The sequence below is a fragment of the Leptodactylus fuscus genome, chromosome 5 (genome assembly GCF_031893055.1).
Source record: "Leptodactylus fuscus isolate aLepFus1 chromosome 5, aLepFus1.hap2, whole genome shotgun sequence".
Taxonomy (NCBI): domain Eukaryota; kingdom Metazoa; phylum Chordata; class Amphibia; order Anura; family Leptodactylidae; genus Leptodactylus; species Leptodactylus fuscus.
The window spans coordinates 27,412,617-27,425,730 of NC_134269.1; the positions used below are offsets into that span (position 1 = coordinate 27,412,617).

Below are 13,114 nucleotides of genomic sequence, written 5' to 3' on the forward strand. Positions count from 1 at the left end.
GTTCGAAACCCATTCGAACACTCGAACAGTGAGCGGCTGTTCGAATCGAATTTCGAACCTCGAACATTTTAGTGTTCGCTCATCTCTACTCGCTAACCTTCATTCGATGGTTCTCTAGCACCATTTGGTGAACTTGAGCAATGTTTTCGTTCATGGTTGCAGTTTTTGGCTGTCCTGAACATTCATCATCAACCAAGCTGGTACGGCCATGTTTAAATTCAGCTGCCCAAAATTTCACGGTGGTACATGATGGAGCAGAATCCCCGTACACAGGGTCCACCTTGTCTTTAATTTGCAAAGGCATATTGCCTTTCAAAAACAAATATCTAATGACAGCTCGATATTTGATTTGATCCATTTTCAGAAAATCACTCGCATCGATTCACTACAAAGACTATCAAAGAAAAACAACTGGTGCCAAATGGCTGAAATTTTTGTGAGCACATTCCAACGCATGCGCGAACACATTTCCCAACTTGTTGACGAGTCTTGCCATCTACATGTGGAGGTCAGAAACTATTTAGACTACCCTTGAATATATATAGAAAAAATCAGTTACAGTTATATGAACAGGAGTGTAGATGATGTATAAGCCACACGGCACAACCTACCTGTAGTAGCTTCATAATATAGTCCAAAGAAAATGCTATAATAGTGCCATGTGCATAATATACATCACAATACACATAACCATGAATCAGTATTACAATGCTAATCCATCCAATCCTTCCGCAAGATATAAACAGATAAAATCATATCCAATGAAATAAATGAATGAAGGAATATCTTAATCCTAAAACTTCAACATTCTCCACTAAATCCTATTGTACCTTTAGACATAGTGACTAGAGATGAGCGAACACTAAAATGTTCGAGGTTCGAAATTCGATTCGAACAGCCGCTCACTGTTCGAGTGTTCGAATGGGTTTCGAACCCCATTATAGTCTATGGGGAACATAAACTCGTTAAGGGGGAAACCCAAATTCGTGTCTGGAGGGTCACCAAGTCCACTATGACACCCCAGGAAATGATACCAACACCCTGGAATGACACTGGGACAGCAGGGGAAGCATGTCTGGGGGCATAAAAGTCACTTTATTTCATGGAAATCCCTGTCAGTTTGCGATTTTCGCAAGCTAACTTTTCCCCATAGAAATGCATTGGCCAGTGCTGATTGGCCAGAGTACGGAACTCGACCAATCAGCGCTGGCTCTGCTGGAGGAGGCGGAGTCTAAGATAGCTCCACACCAGTCTCCATTCAGGTCCGACCTTAGACTCCGCCTCCTCCGGCAGAGCCAGCGCTGATTGGCCGAAGGCTGGCCAATGCATTCCTATGCGAATGCAGACTTAGCAGTGCTGAGTCAGTTTTGCTCAACTACACATCTGATGCACACTCGGCACTGCTACATCAGATGTAGCAATCTGATGTAGCAGAGCCGAGGGTGCACTAGAACCCCTGTGCAAACTCAGTTCACGCTAATAGAATGCATTGGCCAGCGCTGATTGGCCAATGCATTCTATTAGCCCGATGAAGTAGAGCTGAATGTGTGTGCTAAGCACACACATTCAGCACTGCTTCATCAAGCCAATACAATGCATTAGCCAGTGCTGATTGGCCAGAGTACGGAATTCGGCCAATCAGCGCTGGCCAATGCATTCTATTAGCCCGATGAAGTAGAGCTGAATGTGTGTGCTAAGCACACACATTCAGCACTGCTTCATCAAGCCAATACAATGCATTAGCCAGTGCTGATTGGCCAGAGTACGGAATTCGGCCAATCAGCGCTGGCTCTGCCGGAGGAGGCGGAGTCTAAGGTCGGACCTGAATGGAGACTGGTGTGGAGCGATCTTAGACTCCGCCTCCTCCAGCAGAGCCAGCGCTGATTGGTCGAGTTCCGTACTCTGGCCAATCAGCGCTGGCCAATGCATTCTATTAGCCCGATGAAGTAGAGCTGAATGTGTGTGCTTAGCACACACATTCAGCTCTACTTCATCAGGCTAATAGAATACATTGGCCAATCAGCGCTGGCCAATGCATTCTATTAGCTTGATGAAGCAGAGTGTGCACAAGGGTTCAAGCGCACCCTCGGCTCTGATGTAGCAGAGCTGAGGGTGCACAAGGGTTCAAGTGCACCCTCGGCTCTCCTACATCAGAGCCGAGGGTGCGCTTGAACCCTTGTGCAGCCTCGGCTCTGCTACATCAGAGCCGAGGGTGCGCTTGAACCCTTGTGCACACTCTGCTTCATCAAGCTAATAGAATGCATTGGCCAGCACTGATTGGCCAGAGTACGGAATTCGGCCAATCAGCGCTGGCCAATGCATCCCTATGGGAAAAAGTTTATCTCACAAAAATCACAATTACACACCCGATAGAGCCCCAAAAAGTTATTTTTAATAACATTCCCCCCTAAATAAAGGTTATCCCTAGCTATCCCTGCCTGTACAGCTATCCCTGTCTCATAGTCACAAAGTTCACATTCTCATATGACCCGGATTTGAAATCCACTATTCGTCTAAAATGGAGGTCACCTGATTTCGGCAGCCAATGACTTTTTCCAATTTTTTTCAATGCCCCCAGTGTCGTAGTTCCTGTCCCACCTCCCCTGCGCTGTTATTGGTGCAAAAAAGGCGCCAGGGAAGGTGGGAGGGGAATCGAATTTTGGCGCACTTTACCACGTGGTGTTCGATTCGATTCGAACATGGCGAACACCCTGATATCCGATCGAACATGTGTTCGATAGAACACTGTTCGCTCATCTCTAATAGTGACAGCTACACAAGGATGGAAACTTTATTGGATTTGTATCAGAGTTTGAGTCTCTTTCCCATTTATTATATCATTGTCCGTTTCTATAAATTTATATATATATATATATATATATATATATATATATATATATATATATATATATATAATGTCAGTTTGAGAAGATTTCAGCTGAAATTCTTGTGTATGAGAATTTAGAACAACAGAGATAACAGTCAGAAAACGAAGATGGAACTCTGTGCGGAGAGGAGAGAGCAGCCTGCACTATATGAGAGAGGAAGAAAACGGAAGCAGATTTTTTTTTTTAAATATTGAAGGATGTTTTCTAGCCAATAATACATATAATGAGCTTATGGCCTCATAAATCAATGTCATACTGTACATGCCGAGGACACTAACACAGCCGACACAGGGACCATATCTCTCACCCAAAACATGTGTAAGGAGTTCTGTAAACCTCAAATGTCTGCAATAAATCTTCTGCATGGTATCATACCTATAATATATATATATATGTATATATATATATATATATATATATATATATATATATATATAGTAATCCTGTGCACAGCTGTCACCTTCACGTGCTGCAATGAGAAGTCACCTTCCCAAATCCGCAGCTTTATCCATGTAGCTCAGCTATAAGTATATCTCTTTGAGCGTATCTAGGGACATTATCCCCAGCTGAGACATCTAGCATAACCGTATTGTAAATTTAGCATTGATTTATTACATTAACCACTTGGTAGCTGTGATAAAATAAAATAAGATCGTCCTAGGACCCCTCCTGTTCTCCATCTACACCTTTGGCCTAGGCCAACTCATAGAATCTCATGGTTTTCAATTTCATTGCTACACTGATGACACCCAAATCTACATCTCTGGACCAGACATTACCTGCCTGCTGGCCAGAGTTCCAGATTGTTTAGTGGTTGTAGCCTCCTTCTCTCCACTGCTTTCTCAAACTCAACATGGAGAAAACGAAGTTCATCATCTTCATTCCACCTTGTATGGCCCCTCCACCTGACCCATCTATCAAAGTTAACAGAATCACACTTACCCCTGTATCACGGGTCTGATGCCTTGGGATAACCCTGGACTCCTGCCTATCCTTCATGTTGCACGTTCAAACCCTCAAAGCTTCCTGCTGCTTCCAACTCAAGAACATCCATTGAATCTGCTCATTCCTCACCTCAGAAACTACTAAAATGCTCGTCCAGGCCCTCATAATCTCCCGCTTAGATTACTGTAACACCCTTCGCCATGGACTCCCAGCAAACACCCTCGCCCCCCTCTAGTCAACCCTAAACTGTGCTGCTCGCTTAATTCACCTCACCCCCCGTTCTTCATCGGCTTCTCCCATCTGCCAATCCTTTCACTGGCTACCTGCTGCCCAGCATATTGAGTTCAAGCTATTAATGTTAACATACAAAGCCATCCACAACCTGTCCCCTCCATATATCTCTGACCTAACCTCCCACTACCTGCCCACACGTAACCTCAGATCCTCCAAATACCTCCTACTCCGCTCTGCCCTCATCTACTGTGCCAGTTGGTCATTGTTAGTATTTTATCTGTTATTTTGTGTGCTGTATGTAACCCCCAAATGTAATGGAATTAATGGTGCTATATAAATAAACAATAATAATAATAAATAATAAAGATAAGATAATCCTTTAACAGTCCCACCATGGGGAAATTCAGTGTGTACAGCTGCATGAATAATACAGTAATATATTACAAGAAATAACACATACAAGGTCATATCAGATATAAAATATACTAGGAGTCATAGCAGCTAAAAAGAAAGGCTTCAGGATCATTTAGTTCTCTGTGCGGAGTGATCTCCGTTTAGCTTGATGTTGATTATACAGTCTGTCTCTCCTTACTTCCCCCCTGCCCGTATAGATCAGATGTTTCCAGATGTTAGCCAGAAGGCTATTGGAACAATATTTTGTAGACAGGTGAGGTCAAAATAGAATTTTTTTTATTTATGTAAATTCATGCTTTATTGAGAAAAAAAAGTCACAACAGCAGTAGAGATGAGCGAACACTAAAATGTTCGAGGTTCGAAATTCGATTCGAACAGCCGCTCACTGTTCGAGTGTTCGAATGGGTTTCGAACCCCATTATAGTCTATGGGGAACATAAACTCGTTAAGGGGGAAACCCAAATTCGTGTCTGGAGGGTCACCAAGTCCACTATGACACCACAGGAAATGATACCAACACCCTGGAATGACACTGGGACAGCAGGGGAAGCATGTCTGGGGGCATAAAAGTCACTTTATTTCATGGAAATCCCTGTCAGTTTGCGATTTTCGCAAGCTAACTTTTCCCCATAGAAATGCATTGGCCAGTGCTGATTGGCCAGAGTACGGAACTCGACCAATCAGCGCTGGCTCTGCTGGAGGAGGCGGAGTCTAAGGTCGGACCTGAATGGAGACTGGTGTGGAGTGATCTTAGACTCCGCCTCCTCCAGCAGAGCCAGCGCTGATTGGCCAAATTCCGTACTCTGGCCAATCAGCACTGGCTAATGCATTGTATTGGCGTGATGAAGCAGTGCTGAATGAGTGTGCTTAGCACACACATTCAGCTCTACTTCATCGGGCTAATAGAATGCATTGGCCAGCGCTGATTGGCCGAATTCCGTACTCTGGCCAATCAGCACTGGCTAATGCATTGTATTGGCGTGATGAAGCAGTGCTGAATGAGTGTGCTTAGCACACACATTCAGCTCTACTTCATCGGGCTAATAGAATGCATTGGCCAATCAGCGCTGGCCAATGCATTCTATTAGCTTGATGAAGCAGAGTGTGCACAAGGGTTCAAGCGCACCCTCGGCTCTGATGTAGCAGAGCCGAGGGTGCACAAGGGTTCAAGTGCACCCTCGGCTCTCCTACATCAGAGCCGAGGGTGCGCTTGAACCCTTGTGCACACTCTGCTTCATCAAGCTAATAGAATGCATTGGCCAGCGCTGATTGGCCAATGCATTCTATTAGCCCAATGAAGTAGAGCTGAATGTGTGTGCTAAGCACACACATTCAGCTCTACTTCATCGGGCTAATAGAATGCATTGGCCAGCGCTGATTGGCCAGAGTACGGAATTCGGCCAATCAGCGCTGGCTCTGCTGGAGGAGGCGGAGTCTAAGATCGCTCCACACCAGTCTCCATTCAGGTCCGACCTTAGACTCCGCCTCCTCCAGCAGAGCCAGCGCTGATTGGCCGAATTCCGTACTCTGGCCAATCAGCACTGGCTAATGCATTGTATTGGCGTGATGAAGCAGTGCTGAATGTGTGTGCTTAGCACACACATTCAGCTCTACTTCATCGGGCTAATAGAATGCATTGGCCAATCAGCGCTGGTCAATGCATTCTATTAGCGTGAACTGAGTTTGCACAGGGGTTCTAGTGCACCCTCGGCTCTGCTACATCAGATTGCTACATCTGATGTAGCAGTGCCGAGTGTGCATCAGATGTGTAGTTGAGCAAAACTGACTAGGAATGCATTGGCCAGCCTTCGGCCAATCAGCGCTGGCTCTGCTGGAGGAGGCGGGGTCTAAGGTCGGACCTGAATGGAGACTGGTGTGGAGCGATCTTAGACTCCGCCTCCTCCAGCAGAGCCAGCGCTGATTGGTCGAGTTCCGTACTCTGGCCAATCAGCACTGGCCAATGCATTTCTATGGGGAAAAGTTAGCTTGCGAAAATCGCAAACTGACAGGGATTTCCATGAAATAAAGTGACTTTTATGCCCCCAGACATGCTTCCCCTGCTGTCCCAGTGTCATTCCAGGGTGTTGGTATCATTTCCTGGGGTGTCATAGTGGACTTGGTGACCCTCCAGACACGAATTTGGGGTTCCCCCTTAACGAGTTTATGTTCCCCATAGACTATAATGGGGTTCGAAACCCATTCGAACACTCGAACAGTGAGCGGCTGTTCGAATCGAATTTCGAACCTCGAACATTTTAGTGTTCGCTCATCTCTAATAGACAATCATCGGAATTCATGACAAATTACATAAAGGGGTTTTTTTTGTAGATTGCGAGCCCCCTATAGGGATCACAATGTACATTTTTTTTTCTTATCAGTATGTCTTTGTAGAATGGGAGGAAATCCACATAAACACAGAGAGAACATACAAACTCCTTGCAGATGTTGTTCCTGGTAGGATTTGAACCCAGGACTCCAGTGCGGCAAGGCTGCAACGCTAACCACTGAGCCACCGTGTCGCCTCAAATTGCATAAAAGTGTTGTAGAACAAAACTTAGGGTTTATCATAATATAGAATGAAAAAAGTGGAAATTAGAGGCACTGGTGCCAGGAAACTCCGGTGCCAGATGTACAAGAACAGTAAGGACAATAAAACACCCAGGAAGAGAGCAAATTAGTTAGAGGACCTTTCATGGTTTGGGGCACAGGCAGCTCCATATACTGCTGGAAAGTCGACAGTGCACTTAATTCAGCACACTGTCGGCTTTCCCGATCTGTGCCCCGGGTAAAGCGCTATCGGTCCCGGTACCATAGCTCTTTACAGTCAGAAGGGCATTTCTGACAGTCAGTCAGGTACGTCCTTCTCCACAGCAGCGACTATTGCACTGTGCTGTATGAGCAGGGAGGAACGCCCTCTCCCCTCCTGATAATACTCATCTATGGACGAGCACTGTGAGCAGAGGGAGGGGGCGTTCCTCCCCGCTCAAACTGTACAGCACAATAGGCACTGCTTTGAAGAAGGACGTACCTGACAGAGTATTAGGAATGCCCTCCTGACTGTAAAGAACTACGGTACCGGCACCGATAGCTCTCCACCCAGGGCACAGATCAGGAAAGCCGACAGTGTGCTAAATTCAACACACTGTCGGCTTTCCAGCAGTATATAGAACTGCCTGTGCCCAAACCATGAAAGGTCCTCTTTAAAGAGAAAAAAAAGAAAGTGGGAGGGGTAAGAGATGGAGAGAAGAAAGAGAGAGGAAGAAAGAAAAAAGGAAGAGGAGTTGTGCCACCAATCTAAAACAGAACAAATTACTGATAGAAGGAGAAGCAGAATGAGTCTAACTCATGTTGCAGGAGGTCCATATGTGAACAAAGTTGACAGATGCCCTGGTATTTGGCTAAGAGTTTCCCCATACACGTAAAATTATGTAACTCGTGGGCCCACTTAATTACAGGGAATCTCCAATGACAAGGTGTTACGATACTGGTGATATACAACTGAAATCCAGTAGCCAGGAAGCGGGTAGTCAGATGGAGCCAAAGTCGGTACACAAGTGGGTAAACAGAGTCAAGGTAATCTGAGAAAGATATGCCTCAGAGCTAGAGACTGGGAATAAACACAAGACTCAAGTATGGGTCTGAATGTGCTCTGAGTTTATATAGGCCTAAAACAGGAAGCAAGATGGTCATGGACATGAAACACTACTAACCATCTTGATTGTGGGCAAGAGCCAGGGAACAGTGGCCTCTGGTGGTGGGAAAAAAAAAAAAACTTGAGAACAGCGGCCACTAGTGGAAATTCTTGAAACAGTATCTTCACTACAGATTAAACACAGCTTCTAACACAAGGATTCACAGCACAGGCCACAACCAATACATACTAGAGAATCGATTTTCAAATTTTATGGAGAGAGCCTGTGAACATGAAAAGTAGGGCCACTCATGGTGAGTCCTGCAAAGAGGAACTACTGATAGAGTGGTACATCTCAAAGACATAATCCCAAGAGGAATGGATCATAGGAAGCTCCATCAAACGTGAAACATGATGCCCGTCAGATAGTTATCGCCAATATGTGTCCAGGACCCTGGGAACAAGCAAGTGAAACATTAGTCTAATTAGTAGCCGAGGAGGTCTATATCAGACCCTGCCCTCCTGAGCCAGGCATCAGCTAATTTAGTTGTACTTGCTAGTTTGGCTCTTTATATTGTTTGTGTACCTGATTGCTTATTGACCTTTGTCTCCCTGGATACCCTATTTACCTTCTGATTCTGTCTGTGATGGGCCCACTTGGATTATGACTATTGGCCTGATTTTTGGATATTGCTTCTGATTTTGCCTCTGACGTTCTCTACTGATTTTGACCCGTGCCTGTATGACTATTCCTGTCTTCACCCTGCTGTGTTAGTTATTGTGGGTTTTGTTTAGGTTCCAGCCAGCAGTGCATTTATTATTGGTACATCCTTCTCTTTGGTCAGAATTCAGATTCCTAGCTTCAGCACAAGTCCAGCAGGCACTGGTGAAGGCATCTAGGAGTCTGTCTTGGCTCACAGAATTGTGCTAGTTTTAAATAGTTGTCTGTACTGCTTGCAGTTATCAGTCAAAATTATTCTATTGTTATTGCAAGGTCTTGCATCTAAACCATAGCCAGTATTATTTGGATTTTGGAGGGTAGATTATTCTGGACTAGTTTTTGAGTACCTTGTCACATATGAAGAGCCCCTAAAGTACTAGTATAATGGAAACTCCCAAGAAGTGACCCCATTTTAGAAACTACACAGCTTAAGGGTAAGTTCACACGATGTAACATTGAGCGTGATTGTGTAAACTTACCATAAGGCAGTGGACTAGGAATGGCGGGGCCCCATGGCGATCTTTTGACATGCCCCCCCCCCCAACCAACACCGACGTCAAAGACCTTGATCGACCCCCTCCTCCACACTCTATTATGTCCCTTAGTAAGCCCTGCACACAGTATTATGTCCATTACTGGCCCCTGCACACAGTATTATGTTCATTAGTGGCCCCTGCACACAGTATTATCCCCATAGTATCCCCTGTACACAGTATTATAGCCCATAGTGGCCCCTGCACACAGTATTATCCCCATAGTATCCCCTGTACACAGTATTATAGCCCATAGTGGCCCCTGCACACAGTATTATGTCCCTTACTGGCTCCTGCACACAGTATTATGTCCATTAGTGGCCCCTGCACACAGTATTATGTCCATTAGTGGCCCCTGCACACAGTATAATCCCCAATAGTCTCCCCTACACATAGCATTATAGCCCATAGTGGACACCCATAAACAATTATTATACTCTGGGGTCTTTTCAGACCCCAGAGTATAATAATTGGAGACCTGGGAGAATAAAAACATAAAAAATACTGTTTCCTACCTGTCCCCCGGCTCCTACACTGTCTTCTCCGCTGCCGTCCTTCTGCAAAGACGTCAGACGTCACATGACCTGGGGCTCCAGGATTGTGGAGAGGTAAGTAACAGTGTTTGTTACGTTCCCTTACTTCTCCCGGTCCACCAATCATTATACTCGGGGGTCTGCAAAGACCCCCGAGTATAATGATAGTATTTGCAGGGCCCGCGGTGTCACTTACCGATCCCGGCCCAGCCAGGATCGGCAAGTGAATAGGGCCCGTAATGGCCTATTAAAAAATAATAAATGCAGCGGTAGCGGCTGTCACCGGGCTCCCTAATGGCCCGGGCCCTGTCGCAGCTGCCTCCGCTGCCTCTACGGTAGTTACACCACTGCCTTAAGGAATTTCTTAAGGGGCATTATCAATTCCAGTCCAAGAGTACTCAAAATTTTTTAGTTCCAAAAAATTAATGTACAAAGGGAAAATTGAAATTTTTAAAGAAATATGCCTTTTCAGTGCTCAATATGCTCTGTCCACTTTTTGTAAAAAGAGACACATAGTCCTAAAACTTTTAAGTGGGTCAAGTAGAGCCCCTCCCACCTGACTGCTCATTAACCTCATTAACAACCCACTTGTTTGCAAACCAAATGAAAAACTCAAGTTTAGATGTTTATTATCTGAATGTCATATATCATGAATCATGCTTGCAGAGCTGCTGAGGGAAGTGCAATCCCCTACAGTGGGACCCAATTTTGAAAACTGCACCCATTTAAAGAATTTACATTACATCTCAAACCTAGTGCAGCAAACAGTGTCAAAATAAAACATCTGAAGGTTCTTGCATAACATTTTGCTATGAACCTTAAGTCCACCTGCAGGTGACCTCATGCCACGACTCTCAAAGGCTTTCGTATTACAAATCAAGTTGTCAATCAATGCTGGAATGGAGGTCGGTCCTCTTCAGTGATGAATCCAAAAAATCCCCGGGTAAAGAATAAAGAAGATCTCTGGCACTGGTCCGTGGAAATGTTTTTTTATTAAACGTAAACACAATGCGTTTCGGGCAAAGGATGCCCTTTTTCAAGTACAAAAATAATCTTTTACAAGCCTCTTCAGTAATGAGTTATGCTTTTGTCTCAGACACAATCAATGATAGCTGAAGATTGGTCTGGAAACCACATGGACAAAACCATAAAGAAGTCTTCACAACGGAACGTCTCTCCAGAATTAGGATGTGGCAAGGCATAATGTAGGGTAACCGTACCCCTCTGCTCTTCCTTTTGAAGTTACATTTATTTCATCATGGCACCAGTGATATGGCCATTTCATCAAAGTGCCCCAAGAACCATTTTAAATATGGCAAAGCTAGGCCGCACCTTGCTTGTGCTACCAAGAGTAGTCTGCATGTCCTATATGGCCTTCCATGGCCTGTGGTGTCTTCAAACTCGTCTCCCATTTGGCACATCTGGGATGTCATTTGTCATCTATTGTACAGGGAGCTGCCAGGGGACAATATTCATGATTTGTGCCTTCAGCGTGGCATACAACCATAAACAACCTGGTGAATAGCATGCCAAGACTTTTAAGGGCATGTAATATTTCAATTCCATTTTTTATCACCTCCATATCAATAAGATGTCTACCCATCCTGTGATTTCCAAGACTTTTCCTTCTATGGTGTTGCAATTTTAATGTTGAGAGGTCTATTATAATATTATTTACATCTTTTGTGACCTATGCTACTGATTAAAAAATGAGATATGGCGGTTTTCACTTCTTCATTCCTTAAACTATAAATCAAAGCATTCAGCGTAGGTGTCACTCCTAGATAGATGATGGAAAATACTTGGTCCAGTTCCTCCAAGTGATATGATGGTGGTATCATGTACATACAGAGTACGGTCCCAAAAAATATTAGAAGGATGGTAAGGTGAGAAGAACAAGTGGAGAACGTTTTTGTTCTTTGACCAACGGAACTTAAGCCTAGAATTTTTACTAAAATTTTACTATAGGAAATTAAAATAAGGGTGAAAGGACATAACCCAAACAAAGCCTGAGCCAGTATTACTATTTGAAATTTGTAGATATCACCGCAAGAAATCTTTGTCATTGTTTTAATGTCGCAAAATATCTGCTTGACGTGTCTGGATCTGCAGAAGGACAGACGTGATACATACATCGTAAGAAAAAGTGAATTGCTAAGTCCAAAGATCCAGCACCCGGATACCAGTAGGACACACTTCCTCTTCTGCATGAGGAACATGTAATGTAATGGAAAGCAGATGGCAACGTAGCGATCATAAGACATCATGGTCAACAACCAAACCTCTGTACAAACTAAGGAATTGAAGGAAAACATTTGCGTCAAACAACTGGTAAATGAAATCCGGTTATTTCCCGTAATAAGGATGTCCATTAATTTTGGAAGTGCCACTGAGCTGTACAAGACGTCTACAAGGGAGAGATTACGTAGGAAAAAATACATTGGTTTCTGCAAATGAAGATCCAGAAAGAGTATCACAATTATTAAGATGTTCCAAAGGAGACATATGAGGTAGAGGAAGAGAAATGTGGGAAATAAAAATATTTTTTGCCGAAAAATTGTTGAAAATGCCACAATATAGAAGTCAATAACATCTGTCGCATTCTCCATCAATGTAAACTAGGTGGAAGGCTACAACAAACATCTAGTGTGGCTCTTGAGGTTACATTGGGAACCAGTCAAAAGTTCCCCCCAAAACAGTGACATCTGGTGTTATCACCTTTACAGTAGGGCGGAGGGGTTCCTTAGGGTTCCATTATTTTTGTCAATAGTGTCCCTAGACATAAGTAAGGGTTAAATTACGTTTGAAGTATATAAAGAAGCATATACTATATGAGGAATTTATCAAACATTTTACTCAAGATTTTCAAAAAATAATAAAAAAATAAATAAAATTTGGGGCATGGATATTTTTGAAACAAAATTTATGAATTTTCTAAAATGTGGTTACACCAGTATTAGGGGTTTGCTATAATTCCAACTCTTGGCTGACATAGATTTGGGATCCTGGTGTGTGGAAGGAAATAGATTACTCTCACCTTACTGCAATGCAATGGAGACAAGGACTGGTGTAGGAGATTGGGGTCGTTCTATATTTTTCTTCCAAATTTCACCTTTGTCAAAATATTTTTTAGTAATATATTTTCAGATTTCTAATAAAAGTGTTCACATCCATCAGACTTGTTTTAATGTTTTGGTCACAGGAGAAAAATTCAA

At 43.7% G+C, this 13,114-nt stretch overlaps 1 protein-coding gene across 1 annotated transcript; it reads right to left on the reverse strand.

Annotated features, from left to right (window-relative positions):
* Positions 1-11,569: 11,569 nt before the first annotated feature.
* LOC142202794 (olfactory receptor 1G1-like) lies at positions 11,570-12,508 on the reverse strand. The gene has a single exon (XM_075273112.1). It carries the CDS (start codon positions 12,506-12,508, stop codon positions 11,570-11,572), a length of 939 nt encoding a protein of 312 aa, XP_075129213.1.
* Positions 12,509-13,114: the final 606 nt, after the last annotated feature.

Bases quoted from the DNA above. Each gene is read 5' to 3' on its own strand.
- LOC142202794 (XM_075273112.1), bottom strand. From the start codon at position 12,508: ATGGAGAATGCGACAGATGTTATTGACTTCTATATTGTGGCATTTTCA.